General features: G+C 36.7%; 1 protein-coding gene across 2 annotated transcripts in view; it reads right to left on the reverse strand.

Moving 5' to 3' along the window:
- Positions 1-11,693: 11,693 nt before the first annotated feature.
- Positions 11,694-20,044, reverse strand: part of LOC150098004 (uncharacterized) — a 307,571-nt gene continuing 299,220 nt past the window's right edge. For both annotated transcript variants that reach the window (XM_090406477.1, XM_090406476.1), the window contains exon 15: positions 11,694-12,278. In XM_090406477.1, coding sequence (XP_090262603.1) covers positions 12,080-12,278 — 199 coding nt within the window. In that variant the 3' untranslated portion in view covers positions 11,694-12,079. The remainder of the gene's footprint in view (positions 12,279-20,044) is intronic.

The following is a 20,044-nucleotide window of genomic DNA, read 5'->3' on the forward strand; positions in this document are numbered from 1 at the left end:
AAGTGGGTGGGGCAAGAAAACGGCATCAGCAGAAAAAAAAATATTAAGGTGCCTGCACAGCCTTTTTGGAAATAGTTACACATAGAACATACTTGCAATTTACATGTTAGGATTTAGGATCAAGGGATGGCAGCACTTGTCTGATGTAATCGCTCTCTATCCTGAAAGTCTAGATTCATTGATAGCATCAAGCTCACTATCAGTTATGGCTAATGGGTGGAGGTTGAGGAATAAAAGAGGATGTCATAAAGAAAAATGTATACCTCTAAAAGCTGTATGCAGCTTTTTGAAGTAAGCTGAAATATACAAATATTGAAGAAAAAATGAAGTGTTAGAAAACAAGAATCAAACCTTTGGAGGGTTAATGGCAAACTCTTAAGAAAGCATTGAGCATTCAGCCAGGGAGTTATGTGGTGAAATTGTATGGATAGAAAAATCAGACTTTCATGATGGACTCAAGTGTTAAAGAAGTAATCCTGGAAAGTGTGATGCATATCAAAAGTTCTTAGCACATCAGTATGTACTCTGAAAACATTCAGAGAAAACTGCAAACAACTCAGCAATATAACTAAGCTAAACACAAATCATAAAAAGACTGGTAAGAATATAGAATATGCATATCAGGAAAATGCAGAATGTTCTGAAGACTATTGAAAAAACAGAAATGAATGAAGAGGACTGTAAAAGATCACGGATAAAGATGAAAAAAAATCAAAGATAACATCAATAAAATATGAAATTAATAGAAAGGGGGATAGTAAATCCCTTTATGTTTTTATAGCCGGGTACGAAACTCGGATCGATATCCATCGAAATCCATACAGTTTCATGCCGAAAAAACTATCGGCGAAGCCCAAGTGTAAATGATCACTTGGGTAGTACAACACCAGGGCAACTCCATGCAAAGGTGGAGCAAGCTCCGTCACTAACTTTAATATTCTCTCATAATGTAAAACCCAGCTCCTAAGAGATGTATATATTGTTTTACATTATGAGAAGAGGTCACTACCCAGACCGGTTTCAACCTTTTTTGAGGTCTCATCAGTGAGTAGGTAGACCTGGAATATCAAGGTTTTAAGTGAACACGAACTTACATACCTTTGCTTACATACCACTTAAAACCTTGATATTCCAGGTCTACCTACTCATTGATGAGACCTCAAAAAAGGTTGAAACCGGTCTGGGTAGTGACCTCGTCTCATAATGTAAAACAATATATACATCTCTTAGGAGCTGGGTTTTACATTATGAGAGAATATTAAAGTTAGTGACGGAGCTTGCTCCACCTTTGCATGGAGTTGCCCTGGTGTTGTACTACCCAAGTGATCATTTACACTTGGGCTTCGCCGATAGTTTTTTCGACATGAAATTCTATGGATATCGATCCGAGTTTCATACCCGGCTATAAAAACATAAAGGGATTTACTATCCCCCTTTCTATTAACAATTTCGCCGTAAAATAGCCCTTTGGCTTATTAAATTAGTAAACTATGAAATTATCGATTAATGAATAACAAATATTCATTGATTAATAAATAATGTGATTAGAATGTTATTGAAGTTTGCTTTCCTTAATTTTCAAACAGCATTTCTTTCTTAGTATGAAATAACCAAGTGGGTGGATATCATACAAATGGAATATTGACATCAGAGAGAAAGGAATGCAAATAACATGGAAGATTACTACTGAATATTTTAAGGAGAGATGTGAAGGCATATATTTTTAACATTTTTTTTTTTAAGTATTGTGAATACAGTAAAGCCACTACTATTATTTCAAAAGGAAGTGGATAGAAATCTTTCACTCCTAAGTTTTTGAAATCTGGGCTACAGGTCTCAATTCCTTTTGTTAATGGTGGTTGTTCATAGCTGCTGACAATTTTAAGAAATTAGGTGATATAGAGAGTGTGGCAACAACTACCAATATCTCATAATATAAACCCTAACCAGTGTGAGTTCTACGGTCACAATTTCTGAGTTACTCAAATGGCAATCAATCCTAGTCTCTTGTGAAGGCCATTGCACACAACTTTTCATATTTCCACTTCTCTTTATCATACATCCAAATAGTACTGTTGTATCATTATTCAAAACCAAGGCTGATTATTCTTCAGCTTTGGCCTAGGCAACCAAAGTAAAATTGCTAAAATCCACGCACTTTGCCAAGTAAAGCTCAATATCTCTCATCCTTTGAAAGGCAGATGCAACAAGTAATGAAGCTCTCTTTAAATAAAGATAAGTATTAGTAGTAAGGAAAGATAGTGGGTTTTTTTTTTTTTGTGATAATACTGGTATTTAAGTTTGGGTCTGCACGTTTAGCCTAGTGACTATGCGCTTCACAACCATATGCCTGGAGAAGGAGTGTCCTAGGTTCGATTCCCATCTACGACGTGAGGAGCTTAAGGATCTTTCTCAGCCATAGCCAAGTTAGCCGGTCTTAGGAGTGGACAGTAGGGTTCCCCCTCAGTTTATCTGGGGTTTTTCATCCCACAAACAGGCAAACCGGCCCCGTGAACACACACTGCTACAGTAACCCCCCCCAGCTACAGGCCTGTTGGAGGTTGTACTAACAAAAAGTCTCATCAAAAATGTAACATGCAGACCCTACGCTGGAAGCGGGATAAACACGTAGAGGAAAATGACTAGTATTTAAGTTTGCGTTATTCGAATTGATGATTTTTTTTTTATAATTGTGTGGTATCTGTTTAGCATTTAGTTAGGATTTTACAATCTCATTATTGTCTCCATTTGTAGTGATTGTTCAGCATGGTGGCTACCAGTTTCAGTAACATCTCTAGCCCTTTCTCATTTAAAGATTATGTTATTCATAGATAGTTGATGATTTTGTAGCATGCTGTGCATGAGGTATATATGTCTACCGTTGTTTAAGAATGTGGAAGGTGTGAGGCAGGAATGTGTATGTGTGAACAAACAGGCCGTGCTAGGAGACACGAATGTCTCGATTTCAGTGTTTATCACAGCGGAGATAGTCCTTCAGAAATGAGTGATTTTTAGTTTAAGGTTGGCAGTAGCAAGTTGGAGGATGGAGAGAATGTTAAAGACCATATATATATATTTAATCTTGAGTAGTTTAGCAAATGAAGATGATTATCCATGATTTTGTAAATATATTTGTGTAAATATAAATATATTTGTAAGTGAATTGCAATTGAAAGCAGATTGTGTAGGGAGAGGAATAGAACTGCTGAGAAAGGCGATGGAAGGAATGAAGACTGAGTTGAGGAGTGTGAATGAAGATCTTGGGAGGATAGAGTGGCTGGCTAGTGTGAGGGGCAACGAGAGTAGGTGTAAAAGAACAGCATCAGAGAGCAAGGAAGAGCCAGTGGAATTGAGAAATTGCAGAAAGACAAGTGTGAAATCAACAGATAGAAAGATGAGAGGGGGAAAGAAAGATTGGAAGCCATAAAAGTTAGGGATGTCAATGGGAGAAGAATGAATGAATCTGTTTGGACTATCATATATGGAGATTCGATGATTCAGGGCGTACAGAATAGAGTGCCAACGGAGTGCTTGTCCGGTGGAAAGAGAGTGGCAGTGAAAGTGCGATGATAGTAATCGTTGAGACATATGACCTGAGAGTTGGCATTAATCGCGTAGCACAAGATTTGAGGTTGATGTTAGACATGGTGCAGCAGAAATATGTCCAAGGAAAATAGTGTGTTGCCCCTGGTAAGATAATGCAGAGTGGAGGAGAAGCTCATTGATAATGAAGGAGATGATAGTGAGAATGTGCAGGAAAAGAGGTCCGGAATGTGTTTGAGGATACAAGAGAGCTGTATGCAAGAGATGGATTACGAATGAATGCAGAAAGGCACAGTCATTTTGAGAGACTGTTGTTTTCTAGGCAAGTGAATGTGTTGGGACAGGGAAGCTAGAATGGCACAAGTGGGATGTGATGGAGATGGTCTCATGTGGAGATAGTGGCTTGAGAAACGAATGGGGTATACATTACATTGCAGAGCCATGTGGAGTAATAATGGCTATAAGAATACTGGCAATACACTGGTTTTTCTGTATATAAATGTTGGGAGCATTAGAATAATTTTTATTTATTTTGTGACACCTCCAAGGAGTTCCAAGACATTGAACAAGAGCACCTACTCTACAACTCTCCACCCCTTAATCCACTAGCTATACTGAACTGCTGCTACCATCTATTGACCACAACCACTAATATTTTTTCTGTAAATTGCATTGTATTGTATTCTGAAGACCAATTTTCTGTATGCAGGATGAAAAACCAGAGTTCCAGGGAGGAAAAAAACCTGTTACCTCCATATGAGATTGGCTAACTGACCTTTCAATTGAAAAAATCCATATAAAGATTCCTCTTGTCAAGAGGAGAATCGAACTTAGGCCTTTTTCCAATTGAAGGATGCAACATACTGTCATTCTTAGAACTTCTTGAGGGACAACTGTCTTAGGTAGCATGGAACACGAGGATCAAGAGTTCTGGATTTGGTCAAAGCATCAGATGATCTGATTGTGACTGAGAGGTCATACTTGCCCCCTGGTGAAAGTAACCACATAACCCTGACATAGAGGATGAATAGGTATAAGAACAGAAGAATGTTATGTAAATTATATGTGGCTATCATAGACAGAAACTAGCTTACAGCAGTACAATGGATGAAAGAATTTGAAGGAACATGGGGCGTTAGTGCATGGGAGACACTTAAAAAGATTTGTTAACAGTAATGATAGTTATATACCTCAAGTGAAGAAGATAGGAATTTGGAATCAAATGGATGACAAAAGGAATAAAAGGGGAATTGCAGAAGAAAAGGAGGTTATAGAAGACATGTAAAGGAAGAGGTGGACTGGCAGGGCAATCCAAGCAGAATCCCAAGGAGTTTTATGGCTATGTGAAGACTAGGAGGAAAATGATAGTGGATGAATTATCTTGTTAGTTGGAGGGAATTGGGAGACCAAAGCAGATGACATAGTTGACAGATTGAGACATTAAATAGTATGTCATAGATGACATACTATTTAATGATCACTTTATGAGAATGTTCCATTCTGGTGCTACAGGCTTCATTTCTAGAAGAATAATGAATGGTGATTAAAAGTGAAGGAAGACAAATTTATTCTGAATACTGAGTAACCTAAATGCCAGTAAAGCCGAGGGAATAAGATGGAATTTTACTGTGTGTGTGTGTGTGTGTGCATGCTTTAAGGAAATGTGCCATGGAAATGATCATGTCATTAACTTGGCTGTTTATGAAAATCTTGCAATGGGACAGGTTCTCAGAGAATAAAAGGGGATAAGATAGTGCCATTGCACAAAGGTGGTGGTAGAAGGGAAGTATCAAACTATCGGCTTGTTTGTATTTCTTCTGAAGTTAAGATTTTGGGAGAAACCGCTAAAAACTCATACACAGAATTGGACAGGTAAGGGTAATAGTATTTATCTATGCCAGGCTGGCATAGATAAATCTCAGTGGAAATAACACTAATGAATGGTGAAAGTAAGTGATAATTTGTTGTGGTCAAGGCATATACTGTCATTTCTTTGGATTTTTCTAAGCATTTGATAGGTACCACATAAGTTGGTTTTTAAGTTGCATCATATGGGTTTGGATATCAGGTTAGTGGATATGGATTGGTAATTGTTTCTCTGATAGATATCAGGGAGCTATACATGGAAGAGCAGTATAAGTTAGTGAAAGGTTACAGTGAAGTTCCACAGAGTTCAATCCTGGGACCACTGCTGTACAATCTTATGTCAATGATACTTTGCAGAAATAGAGTGATATGTTGAGTTGTTTGCAGATGGTGTGAAGTTTGGGAGGGTTATTAGTAGAAGTGCTGATGTTTTGGCTCTTCAAGAGGATTTGAATAAGCTGAAACAGTGGGCAAGTGAATGGGGATGATAGTGTAATGCAACTAAATGTAAGCTTTTAAAATTTGGAATATACAGACAGGATGCCTCATACTCACTTGGAATAAGTGGAGGAAGCTAGAGATATTGGGGTGATTGTGAATAGAGATTTGAAATTCTGAGGGCATATTGCAAAGTTCGTGATGATATCTCAGAGAATTGCAGCAATGTTGAGGAGAACACTGACCACAAGAGATTAAAGTTTTATGGTCACATTGTATAATGCTTTGATCACCGGGATTTGAAGGGGATGAAGGAACCTTAAAGAGGGTGTAGAGATGGATAACCAAAATGATATTAGGACTGTAGAATGTTGATTATGATTATGAGAAAAAGACTGAGGGCATGCAGACTGCCATTTGGTGGATAGAAGGCAAAAGGGCAATATGATTGAGACATTTAAGTTATTGAAGGGTTATTATCATATTAACACTGAGGAGATTTTTCACATGGTAGAACGAGGGAAAGGAGCAAGGACAAGGAGCCATCCCTGGAAGTTACAAAAGGAGGTAGTGAATAAATAGGGAAAAGAAGTAAGTTTTTTGCATGGAGGAGCAACATGATAAACTTTGCGTTGACCAGTGCTGACCTTCCATGATGAGTCGTGACTTTATGGAGGGTCAGGAAAGTAATAATTTTTATTCATTTTTTACATAGTCTGAAAAACCTGCACTAGAGGCTAAACATCAAACTTTTTTCAAGTCACTTCAGGTTTCTAATAAGTGGTGGTAGTCTCACATCATGTGCTGGAATTTATCGTGCATCTAAAAGCAATCAATCACAAACTCACATACTCATAGTAGGATTCGAACCCGCATTCTTTTGGTTGGAGACTTGATGTGCTAACCACTTGACCAACCAAGCCAGCAAATCTAATAGACAAGTTTAAGTATTGAACATTATTCATAACTTATTTTTAATGGTATTAGAACACCAAACAACTAAATATTATAAAAAAGATGTTCAAATCCAGTAGATATATTCTACTGGATTTGAAATCCAGTAGAATATATCTGAAATATTTTTTTCTGAAATCCAGCAAAATATAAGCCAGTTAATAAACATCTTTTTTATAATTTAGTTTGGTTTGATGTTATAATAATGTTAAAAATAAGTCATGAATCAGGCCATCAAATTTATAATATATAATAGTATATATTTTATTAATGAAAATTTCACTCATTAAATGCACACTTTAAACAGTGTCTTTGTAGGGTTGGACAAAAGTGAAAATATAGTTACTTGAATATTATACATAGCTAAACTCTTGTTTCATTCAAGTGTTTTATTATTATTCTACCATGTAATTATATTAGGTTAGTATAAATCTCCCTAATATAATTAATGTATAAACTAATTGATGCAAATTTTCATAGAAATCCATAATACTTTATTTACATACTTCAGGATTTTCTACTGTGAAAAGTGAACCTACAAATTACACAGAAATATAAAAGACCTTATATTTAAACAAAACAAATTCACATAAATGAGAAAGCAATATGTTTCGCAGACTGGCTATTGATTATTAATTAGGTAGTACAGGATGAGCAGTAGAAAATAAACATGCAAATATTAAAAAATAGCAAAGGTTAGCAAAATTTTAATTAATACTGAAGAGTAATTTCAAAGACATATCTGCTTGTATATTTTTGGAAGCCAAGGATGGCAAAATGTTTGGAGCCAACTTTAAGCCAGGAACATGCAGTAAGTGAATGCTGCTGATAAAAAGTTTCTTAAAGTGTAATAACCATCTTCATAGTGTAGTTACAAGGTCATTGCAACATTTATCCTTTGGTTGGAAGGCCCAAAGAATAAATGTTGTAACATTGCAAAGGTGAGGCATCATTTTAAGGACTTTTCAACTGAAGGTAAGGAAGTTGCTCTCAGAATGTGGTTGCAGAGTTTTTCTTTCCAAAGTACAAAGCAGGCAAAAAACTGAAGAACACACTCTCAGTTAACATGCATAATACACTGGTGTCACTGTCTTAGTTGTTTAATAGTATTTTAGTAGCCTCCACAGAACAATTAGAAAAACAATGGGACATTGAACCCTTTGAATGAAAAAGACATGAGTTTGATTCTTGTCATGACAGGAGGAATCTTTGTATGGGCTTTTTAATTGATGTTGAGTTAGTTGATCTCATACAGAAGTAGCAGTGTTTTTTCTCCCAAAAACTGGTTTTTCATCCCACTTACAAGCAAACTGGCTATTAACAGGAATTTTGGACATTACAGACAAAACATACTATTCATGGTTGGCAGAAGAAAGTGTCATATGTTGATGGTAGTCATAGTGTGTAGCTGGCACATTAAGTAGAGAGGATGGTGAGTTGTGTAGTGTGCCCTCCCATGATGAGTCCAAGACTCCTTAAAGGTGACATGTAATAATAATAATAATAATAATAATAATACAGAAATAAAACCTGTAAACAAGGAAAATGATGAATCAAATAGAACTATACATTTTGAAAGGAAAATTTTGAGAAGTAAAAATTTAAAGACGAAAAATGAGGAAAACTCATGAAATACATGATGCCCCATAAGTCACGAAGGGGTTTAACCATTTAATAACTATTTTTACATTTTTATTTAGATGGTATTAAGGGAACTGAATTTTTGGATTTTGAAGGACAACTTTATTGGGCAGCATGTGGTGGAGGCAATACAAGGATCAAGAGTTTTGGATTTGGTCATAGCATCAGAGGATCTGATTGTGACTGAGATGACATATACCCCCCCCCCTTCCCTGTTGATGAGTGTGACCATGTAGTCCTGACTTGAAGGATGTGGATGATTTTAAGGAGTGGTATGATAGATTTTGTGTTGACATCACAACACGAATCTTGTGACTCCATGGATTTCAGGAAAATAATATTTTCATTATTTTTTTGTTATAATGAAATACAGAATGTGGAGATTTTTTTTTTCATTAGTTATAAAAATCCACATGAGCACACAGGAAGTTAAAGAGGCAGCAAAGGAAAAGAAGAAAGCATATCAAAAGTTCCTGGCAAATAAGTCAGCTTGTGCTCTTAGAGAATACAGAGACAAATGTAAGAAAGTCATGGGAAGACTGGTAAGAACAGAATATAATTATCAAGAAGGTGGCAAGATATTCTGGAGGTTGTTGAAGAAGCTCAGAAATGGAGGAAAGAGTCCTGTAAAAGGAATTAGAGATGATAGAGGTGACATGAAAACTGGAGAAAATGATATCCTTGAAGTATGGCATAATTACTTTGAAAAATTGCTAAATAGAAACGAGCAATGATAACTCGGTAAAAAACACTCAACAGAGATCCAGTCAGGAATACATATCCATACTTGAAGTAGAAAAAGTCATCAAAGGCCTGAAATGTGAAAAGGCAGCAGGAATAGATGATATTCGACCAGAAATGCTCGAGTATGGAGGTATAAAAGTCTTACAGTGGCTGCACTGCATTGTTCAGAAGGCTTGGAAGAGGGACGAATTCCAGATGATTGGACTAAAGTTCTCATACTACCCATATATAAAAACGGAAATACAACTGAATGTGGGAATTCCAAAGATATTCCATTACCAAGTGTTCCTGGTAAGATATATGCAAGTATACTTGAGAAACAGTTGAGAAGAATTGTGGAGGAAAAGCTTGGTGAAGAACAAGCGGGATTTAGGCCAAACAGAGGCTGCCAGGATCAGATTTTCACTTTATGACAGATAGCTGAGAAATCATGGGAATATAACAAAGATCTGTATTTAAGTTTTGTAGATCTGGAAAAGGCATATGACAAGGTGCCAAGAGAGAAGCTATTCAAAACACTACAGTTATATGGTGTTAATGGGACATTATATCAAGCAATACTCAGTCTTTCTTTGAGTTGTAAGTCAGCAGTTAGAATTGAAGGAAGTATAGGAAGATGGCTTAATGTTAAATCTGGTGTCAGACAAGGATGTACGTTGTCCCTTCTGTTCATTATCTATATGTCACATTATGAAGGAAAATGGTATTAAACCTGATATCAAAATTCGAGATGTTAATGTCAGCTCTTTGCTTTATGCGGGTGATGTTATACTTCTAAATAAATCTGCTACAAGTCTGCAAGATTCCCTGACTAAATTGAATAACTGTTGTAATAGATATGGTATGAAGGTCAGCAATAACAAGGCAAAGACAATGAAAATAGAAGCATTGAAAATATCAACTGCATTGTGAATGGAGAACCTATAGAACAAGTAAAATATTTCGCTTACTTAGGCATGATTTTTAATGAAGATGGTAAATTAAATATGGAAATAGACAACAGAATCAACAAATCTGGTATGGTAGGAAGTCAACTGATTAAATTTATATGGAATAAGAGAGAAATTAGTCAAAACACTAAATTAGCTGTATACAAGACAGTGTTCAAACCAATTTTAACTTATGGATCTGAGAGCTGGGTCAGAAATAAAACACTTGACCAAAGACTAGAGACCACAGATATGAGAATCCTGAGAAAGATTAGGGGCATGAACAGATGGCATCAATGTCAATATCATATTAAAAGTGAGGACATTAGGAAAGAACTTGGCATTGTTAGCAGAGCAAATCTCAGGTTATGATCAGTTAAACAGAATGGGAGAGGATAGATTAGCAAAAGAAGTGTTCTCTGCCAGGTTGGCAGGAAAAAGACCCAGTGGGAAACCAAGACATAGGTGGATTGATATGGTAAAAAGTGCCTTAGAAGATAGAAATATAAGATCTGATAATGTTGGAGTTCTTGACAGGTAACAGATTGATTTGGAGGAAAATTGTAAGTAGGATGTTAGTAATGATGTAAATTTTTCATGTCTTCTCCCTTTGGCAGTACAGCCACCATGAACTGCCAAAAAATGGGAGGCTTCCCATTTTTGGGTTTCATAACTCACTATGAGGTGGGGTTGTTACCCCAGTCATGAAAATCACATGTAATCTTTGTCTATACTTGGATAAAGAATTAAACCAAGAATATTAATATCTTTGAATCATTAATTTATATTATAACCAAGTGAAAAACTTGCAAAAATTAGGTAGGATCTTTTTATAGCATCCTGATTGGTTCTTTCTTATTTATAGAGATTCAGAACAACATAATTTGGTTTCATTATCTTCAAAATTGATGGTATTCCAAGGTAATGAAACCAAATTATGTTGTTCTGAATCTCTAGCAATAACTAATTGGGATGATAGGAATTTTGCTCTCTTGGTAGTTAAACAAAATAAATTATTCCCCATTAATCTTGAACCACTACTCCCCATTACTCTCAAACTAACTGAATTTCTCTTAATAAATAATCTTAAACCACGCAGTAGCTTACAGTCCATTTTGCAGAGTTTATCATCTGATGGCAATTCTCGTGAATTGGCCTGCACTACTGTCATGCTGCTGGTCCTGTATATATTTCACTACTTTGTGCTCATTAAATTTTTATATCTCAAAATTTTCCTTTTCAAAATCTACAGTCCATTTCATTCATCATTTTCCTCATTTACTAGTTTTATTTATGCATCATTATTACACTATTCTCTTGACTGTTCTCAGGTAAATAAAGTTTGTCTTCAAATATTTTCTCGGCCTCACTTTCTAAAAATGTTCAACCAGGTATGTCTTTTAAATTTCTATTCAGTATTAATTAATATTTCATATTAATTAATACTGAATAGAATTTTCTTTTAATTAAGCCTCTGGTTGGAGATAAAAAGATACTGGGTAGCTTACCTACTAAGTTTTGCTATTTGACATCAGGAGTAACATGAACCCTTAGTTTTAGAAAATCCATGTACTAAAATGCAATAATTAATTAAACATGATTAGTGCGTGAGTGCTATTAATTGAGGATGCTTTTTCGTGTTACCGATGTGAAATTATCAAATAGTAATTAGTAATTAATTACTAATAACAGAAGAACAACATTACATTACCAAGAATAATACAAAGGCACTTGTAATAACACTTCTAGTAATATGCACTATTCATTATATCTGATAAATATATGAAACAATTTATTCTTTGGTTTTTGAAAAGAGTGACTCTCACTCTTATGAACTAGTCATTTTATACATCTAACATGATTTACTTTTGAGTAGTTACTGAATTGAACATTTGTGTATAGATTTGGCACAAAAATAGTTTTTCAGGCATAAAACAAACAGCAGCGACAAGATATCTGTACAGTTATATTCTGTCTTTATGAGTGCACTGAGATGTAGAATGTCCAGGTGCTAAACAGATATCACAAAACGACAGACGTGTTTTCCTCCACAATCCTGATTGACCACCATGACATCCATTATCTCTATAATAATTCAGTGTAGAACAGTTGTCTGCCATGTCATTTCTGTCATTGAAAACTGCTGGGCTAGAGGAAGTCATACTGGAAAAAAAAAAAAAATTACATAGAGAACTAAGATCCAGTCTGATGTATAAAAATGAAATGTTGAGATCTACTATTTTATCTTTATTCTCAACAGAACATCCTAAACAGTTGAATTATAATAATAATAAAAAAAATAGTAGTCATCATTATGAAATAATTTCCCATTCTTTGTATAACTTAATATAAGTATATTATGCCTTTCATCTATATTTTACTCTACTGCGAGCAAATGAAAATGTGCACATCTTTATTACTAGCTACTTAGATAAATATGTGCAGCTAACTTAATTATATAATAATAATTAAAAAAAAATAGTAGTCATCATTATGAAATAATTTCCCATTCTTTGTATAACTTAATATAAGTATATTCCTTTCACCTATATTTTACTCTACTGTGAGCAAATGAAAATATGCACATCTTTATTACTAGCTACTTAGATATATATGTACAGCTAACTTATACGTTGTGTGTCCTATGTACACTAATCCTCATAGAGTTAAGACTCATCATGGGTGGTCTGCCTTAGACAATACAATCCATCATGCCACTTCTTAAATTTGCTTCTTGTCCCTGTTCCTTTTCTTTCCCCTTGTTCTCTGCCATATAAACAAAATTCCCCCAGTGTCAATCTGATAAGAATTTTTTTTTGTTTCCCTAATCACTCCTATGTTTTCTAACCACCAGACTCTGCAGATTACATCCCCTCAGTACATCCTCATAACTGATGTACTGCTGTCCTGATATTATTTTTGTTATCTTCCTCTCTGCTCTGTTAAACTTGCTTCATTTCCCTTCAAATCCTGATGACTAGATTTGAGCACAATAATCTAGATATAGTCTGAACAGAATTTTATACAATGAAATCACCATCCACTTATCTCTGCTGGTCAAAGTTTAAATTAAATTGTAACATCCTTTGAAATTCAAATTTTTAATTACCATTACCCCAAGATTCTTTGCTTCCTCCACTTTTCCAGTACAGTTCTATCAAGAGAGTACACACTCTCTCTCTTGGTAGAACTGTACTGTATTTTACCTCTCCCTTCTTGTGCTTCTTGTTTTTAGAGATTCCCCCCCCCCCATCTTTTTTGTTCCAGTTCATACATCACTCCTTATCCAATGTAAACTAATGTTTCACTTATACCGATGTTTTTAGGGCAAATCTACTTGATTGTTGCAATGCAGCAAATCCTTTTCCATTATTTGTAATAATGGAGAAGGATTTGCTACATTGTAATAATCTTGGCAGGGCCATACTTACACTTTTCCCAAGGTGGGCAGGGCCTGAGGTGCTATAATGCTCTGGGACCTCTTCCTCATTGTTTGGGACCCTTAAATTTCCCCTAATTTTTTGGTGTGCCCCCCCCCCCCCAGATAGAGCCTCATGCACCTGTGCATAAGTACAGGCCTGAATCTTGACATTCATAAACAAATGTAGCAACTCATTTTGAAGTCTGTGCCATTCCTCCCAATGCCACATTGCAGCAATGATTCATTTACATTTGATCTCAACTCCTTCTCTTTATCACATCCCAGCCTGTTTTTCACAGACTCAACTAATTCCTATGTCTTGGACAATCCTCTCACACAAAAATTTAGTACTGCTTTCAGTATCTATACTTTCTACACAGCATATCCCTGTCTGCTTTATCATTCCCCTCCCCTGTCCATTAGTTATATCTTATAATGTGCATCTGCAGTCTATGATAAAAATGAAACATATGTTCAGTAGCTTAAATCCAAAACACTAGTTTCTTATTTAGCTCAGCCCAAAACAGGTGTAAAAAATTTATCAAGAACTTCTAAGCAGATCTAATAAGAATGAAATGCAATAAGCTTGCCTCTTGCTCAAACTGTCATTACAGCTTTCTAGTTCATTGCTGAGGCTATTGGATATAATTCCTACCCTATCTTGTTTCCACCTCTCTCTCTCACGTTCTAATAGTACCATGGTAACTTCACCTAAAGATAAGGCAGACAGACCCCTTGGAATCAGTCTTTTCCTCTAACTCTTGTTTAAAGACAAAAGCTAATCACTTCCTGCACTGCTACACAAACTACTGCATTGCATGCATCCTCTGATCTTTCACCAGAAAGACATCAGAAAAATCCCGATTAACATTGGTACTAATAAATGTCCTAGCCCAACCTGTATTCCTCCAGTTGTACAGAATTAATATCCATCCTGTATTGCCAATATAAGTTGTCACATTCATCTGGCATCTTTTTTTTTTTTTTTTAAACAACATTAGAGGGCACCAAAATAGGACTTGTGATTTTTGTCCATTACAATTGTATTGGACAAAATAAGTACTTTGTACAAAAATATACAAAAGTAAGTATTTCACTTACTGTCACGTATACAAGCTGTGTTATGCTCTGATGATGCTGATTTGAAATTGAGAAAAATACAAGCAGTTAATAAAACATCTTTTGATAAATTAGTTTGTTTGGTGTTGTTAATATTGTTAAAAATAAGTCATGAATAACCATCAACACCTAAGCTTATCTGTGAGATCATCTGACATCTACCCAACTGCATGAAAATAAGCCTGTACCTACAAAGGAGATAAAATTCAGCCATCAAACTATGATACTACTGTTCTCGCATTATTTTCTTGAAAATGATGAAGGTAATAAAAAACAAACTTCTTCACTACCTGGAGACCACCATTCTCATGCTATAGCAGACTGCCCTGCTAACCTTACCCATTGCATTGGATATGAGGTGGGAGCAAGCAAAAGAGTTAATAGTATTAATTGGCACAAATGATTTGAGAGAGGGCAAAGAGCATGTCAGAATGTATATCAGGAGGTTGCTTAGAAGGATAAAAGAGAATAGTGTGGCAGGAAGGGTAGTCAGTGTGTTGCCTAGGTATGACTGTGGTGAAATGAGGTGGAGAGCAAGGATTATGAATGATATGTTGGCTGAAATGTGTGAGGAGATGGGAGTACAGTTTGTTAATGTGTGGAATGAGCTGTATGGGAGCGATGGACTGCATTTGAGTGGTTATGGTGTGAATCGCTTGGAGAGACTGCTGCTGGAAGGTAGAGAAGTGAATAGAGAGAATGAATCAGATCAAGAGGGGAATGATGTGGAAGAGCAGGAGAGATTGAAGAAGTGGATATGAATGGGGAAGTGAGTGGTATGAGTATAGAAAATGAGAGAATGGGTGCGCAAGACGAGCAGGGAAACGGGGAGGCTCAGGGTGGGCAGGGGTACACAGCGTGAGAAAGGTGGGTGCTCCAAGAGGAGGTAAGAGCATGTGTATAGGCAGGAAAGGAATGAGATGACCAGGGATCAAGAGGAAACAGTTGGAATTGAAAAGGGTTCTAAAATGAAGAAGCAGAAAGGGAAATGGCCCCAGTCTAGCATGGAGAGATCACATCGGGTGAGTGGTATCAGTGGAACTAGCTGTAGATCCAGAAATGAGCTGTTGTGTTTGTATACCAATGCTAGAAGTATAAGAAACAAGGCAGATGAAATGGTTGCACTAATTGCGTCTGTTCACTCAAAGGTTGTCGGAATAAGTGAGACATGGTTGGAAGAGGATGACATCCTGACAGGAATAGAGATGGAAGGGTATGATGTGTTTCGTGAGGTCAGAAGGAGAAAAAAGGGAGGGGAGTGCTATTGATGATAGAGAAAGAGTTATGTCCATACAAAGTAGAGATGCAAGACCGAAATAGTGCCAGTAGTTTTGAGGCAGTTTGGTGTGAGATAGAGGTAAATGGAATCAAATACTCGGTGGGATGTTGTTATAGACCTGGTAATGTGGATGGTGGTGATAGTGAAGTATATAGTCAAATTAGCAAAGCAAATAAGAAAAGGGTGATCATTATGGATGATTTTAATTATGGTAATATAGACTGGAATGATGAGATAGCAACTGGAAGTAAAGAAAATGAGTTTCTTGAGTTTTTGAGGGATAACTACCTCAGAGAGTATGTAACAGAGGGCACACGAGGATTAAGGGTCTTGAATTTGGTCATTTCATCAGAGAATGTAATTATAAATGAGGTGTCAAATCATCCACCAATTGGTGAGAGTGACCATGAGATGATTGCCTGGGTGGTTGCCAGCAGTGCGAGGACCCCTGTGAGAAAAGGGTATATGTGGAACTACAAAGCGGGGGTGATTATGAAGAGCTCAGGAGACAGCTTGCAGGTGTAGCGTGGAATGAGGAGTTAGCTGGAAAAGAGATCAGTGCAGCTTGGGAGATTTTCAAAAACTATCTAGTAGATGCAATGTCTAAATGTATTCCAAGGCTGAGAAGGTTAAATAAGGCAGGTGTGAGATGGATGAATAAACAGATTAAGCATGCGATACAGAGAAAAAGGGCATTGTGGAGACAGCATAAGAGAAGTGGAAATAACCAATTCCATGAGGTTTACAAAGACCATGCAAGGAGAGTAACTTGGTTGCTGAGGGTAGCTAAAGAGAAGTAGGAACAACAGTTAGCTAATGAAGCCAAAAAGAATCCTAAGGAGTTCTTTTGATGTGTAGCAGGCAAAAGAAAGAATATTATGGAAGGATGACATTGATTGAAGAAAATGGTATATAGACAGCTGTTGCAGAATGTGTGGTGGAGATACTTAATGAGCAGTTCATAAAGGTCTTTCAATCTTGTGAATTTGACTTCATGGAGAGATTGAAAGCAATTGATGATGGGGGACGAGAGACTGAGTGTAAGTGAGCAAGAGGTGTATGGGAAGTTGAGCAAACTAGATGTTAATAAGGCTGTGGGACTTGATAATATATCACCACGTGTTCTGAAGGAATGTGCCAGGGAGTTGACACCTGCCTTGACATATTTTTTTAATATGAGTCTTGCACTCAGTCAAGTTCCTAAGGAGTGGAAGGAGGGTAAGATTGTGCCACTTCATAAAGGAGGTGATCGAACTCAAGTATTAATTTATATGCCTATTTGTGTGTCATGTGTTGTGGTTAAGTTGTTGGAGAAACTTGTGAGAACTAGGATCCAGAATTGGGTTGACAACAATGGTATTATCTTTGATGGACAGCATGTATTTGCTAAAGGGAGGTGAATGATTTAGTAATCTACTTACTTATTACAATAAAGTGACTGCTTCCTTGGACTGAGGAGAAGGATACACAGTAATATACTTGGATTTCGCAAATGCTTTTGATAGAGTACCTCATGATAAGTTGACAGTCAAACTAGAGCAGATGGGGTTGGATATTAGATTAGTGCATTGGATTGGAGACTGGCTATCAGATAGGTATCAACAAGTTGTGTATGGGAGAGCGATATCTAGGAAAAGGAAAGTCACTAGTGTAGTGCCTCAGGGGTCTGTTTTAGGGCCATTACTGTTTAACTTGTATATTAATGATATTGGCGAAGATTTGGATGGAGATATTCAGTTGTTTGCAGATGATGCAAAGTTGGGACAAACTATAAAGAGTAGTGAAGATGTTGTGGCCTTGCAAGAAGACTTGAATAAATTGAGTGATTGGGAACGGAAATGGGAATGTGAGTTCAATGTTGCAAAGTGCAAGGTTTAAAATTTGGAAAACAAAGATGGGACACAGAATTTATGCTTGGTGAGAATATATTGTTGGAGGTAGAGGAAATAAGAGATCTGGTGATAGTGGATAAGGACTAAAATTTAGGGGACACATCGCCAAAATTGTGAAGACAACACAAAGACTTCTGGGAATGATGCGGAGGACACTGACGTGTAGAAGTAGGGAGATTCTTGTTCTGTTGTATAAGGCTTTGATTAGGCCACACATGGACTATTGTGCCCAGATTTGGTCACCGGGTTTTCAGAAGGATGGAGAGATGTTGGAAGGATCCAAAGGCGACTGACTAAGATGGTTTCTGACCTCTGGAATGTCGAGTATGAGGAAAGATTGAAAAGATGTAATTTGCAGAGTCTAGTGGAGAGAAGGAAGAGGGGAGATATGATAGAGACCTACAAGTTGGTAAGGGGTTGTTATAGGATCAATGCTGGAGAAGTTTTACAGAGAATAGTGGGAGATCAGGGAAGAACCAGAGGTCATCCTTGGAAACTGTATAAAGAGGGTGTGAGTAGGGGAGTAAGAGGCAGGTTTTTTTCATGCAGAGTTGTGAATGATTGGAATGCCTTGCCTGAGAATGTGGTGTCTGCAAAGAGTTTCAATGTGTTTAAAACATGGTATGATGAGCTGTGTGTGTGTGTGATAAAAGGACCTCCCAGATGAGTCTTTGGCTCCATGAGGACTTGGGATAATAATAATAATAATTTCCATTAAACATAGGTCATGGAAATATTTGGAGAAACACATGTGATTGCTCTTGATATTTCAAAGGCATTTGATCATGTCTGGTACCGAGGTTTTCTGAACAGGCTACAATCTTATGGTCTCCATCCTACCCTTTGTGATTGAATCTCCAGCTTTCTCTCTGATCATTTTACTGCATGTTATGGTGGATGACTTTCCTTTCGTAATATTTCCTTCTTAATGCTGGAGTATCCCAGGGTTCTGTATTCTCCCCACGCTCTTCCTCTTTTACATCAATGACCTTCTCTTTCTGACTTCAAATCCTATTCATAGTTTTGCTGATGATAGTACTCTCCATTCCTCCTCTTCATTCAAGAAACTCTGTAGTAATCATGATTGAATCCTCAAGATCTTCCATAACTAATGAGTTAAATACTGGTCTCCTCACCATTCTGAAGTATGAGAAAGACAACTTTGTATATTTCAATGGCATTAAAAGTCAGTCCTGTTGTATTACCTGCAAGAAAGATGCTACTTCACTCCTATTTATTTCAGATAATGTTCAGATATCCTGTCAAGATCACTTTCTTCTTCTTGGGCTGACTGATGCATCCAACTTATTCTGGTACAAGGACACATACCATATCAATAGCTTCCTCAGCTTTTAAAAAACGTGGTGTTTTTTTTTTTTTTGTTCAAAACATTACTTCATTCCTGCTCAACTTCTAACATTTTATAGGTTCCAGATCTGACCAACCTTGGAATATTGTTCTTAGATTTGGGATGGTACATCCAAAACCTCCCTGAGGATTCTTGATAATATACAGAAAGGGTGATCTGCTTAATGGGTGACCTCTCTCTCACAGACTCCCTTCAGTCACTTTCCTATAGGTGTTCTATTTTCACATTATGCTTTTTCTATAGGTGATTTTATTGGGATTGCTCTGCCACCACCATTCTTCCACTAGAATTCTTCTAATCATGTAAGAACTGGCACAGGCACTGGTCAACATCCGTATATTGTCCAACTCCAAACATACTGAACAAACTTCTCATCTTCCTTCATTCCACTGACCTCTGTTCTTTCGAACAATCTGTCCCATACTATTTTTCCCAATGAGTACAATCCCCAACTTTTTAAGAAGCATTAGATTGTTCTTTCTTCTCAATCACTTGCCACATTATAGGTCTTGTGATCTTTTGAATGAGGGGTCATTATAAAAATTCCACATAAACTTTTTTTCCCCCTTGAGGCTTCCACATGTTTATTATCCCCCCCCTTCTTCCCCCAAAAAGTAGAATTATGTGATCAAATCTTCGGACACTATGACCAACTCTGAAATTTTGATCCTCATGTTTCTTGCAGTACATGTTATCCACGACCCTTGAGAATTCCAATGCACCTATCATATCACCATCTGCTGTTTCTTCATTCCATCACTATAACTGAAACCACTTATTATGATCATCTGCTCCAAGAACAGCTGTGATAAGCAAGTGATCATTACAGGTGATTTCATTTTAGGCAAA

Source organism: Typopeltis vanoorti, chromosome 16 (genome assembly GCF_054136105.1).
Source record: "Typopeltis vanoorti isolate ZY-2024b chromosome 16, IOZ_Tvanoo_1.0, whole genome shotgun sequence".
Taxonomy (NCBI): Eukaryota; Metazoa; Arthropoda; class Arachnida; order Uropygi; family Thelyphonidae; genus Typopeltis; species Typopeltis vanoorti.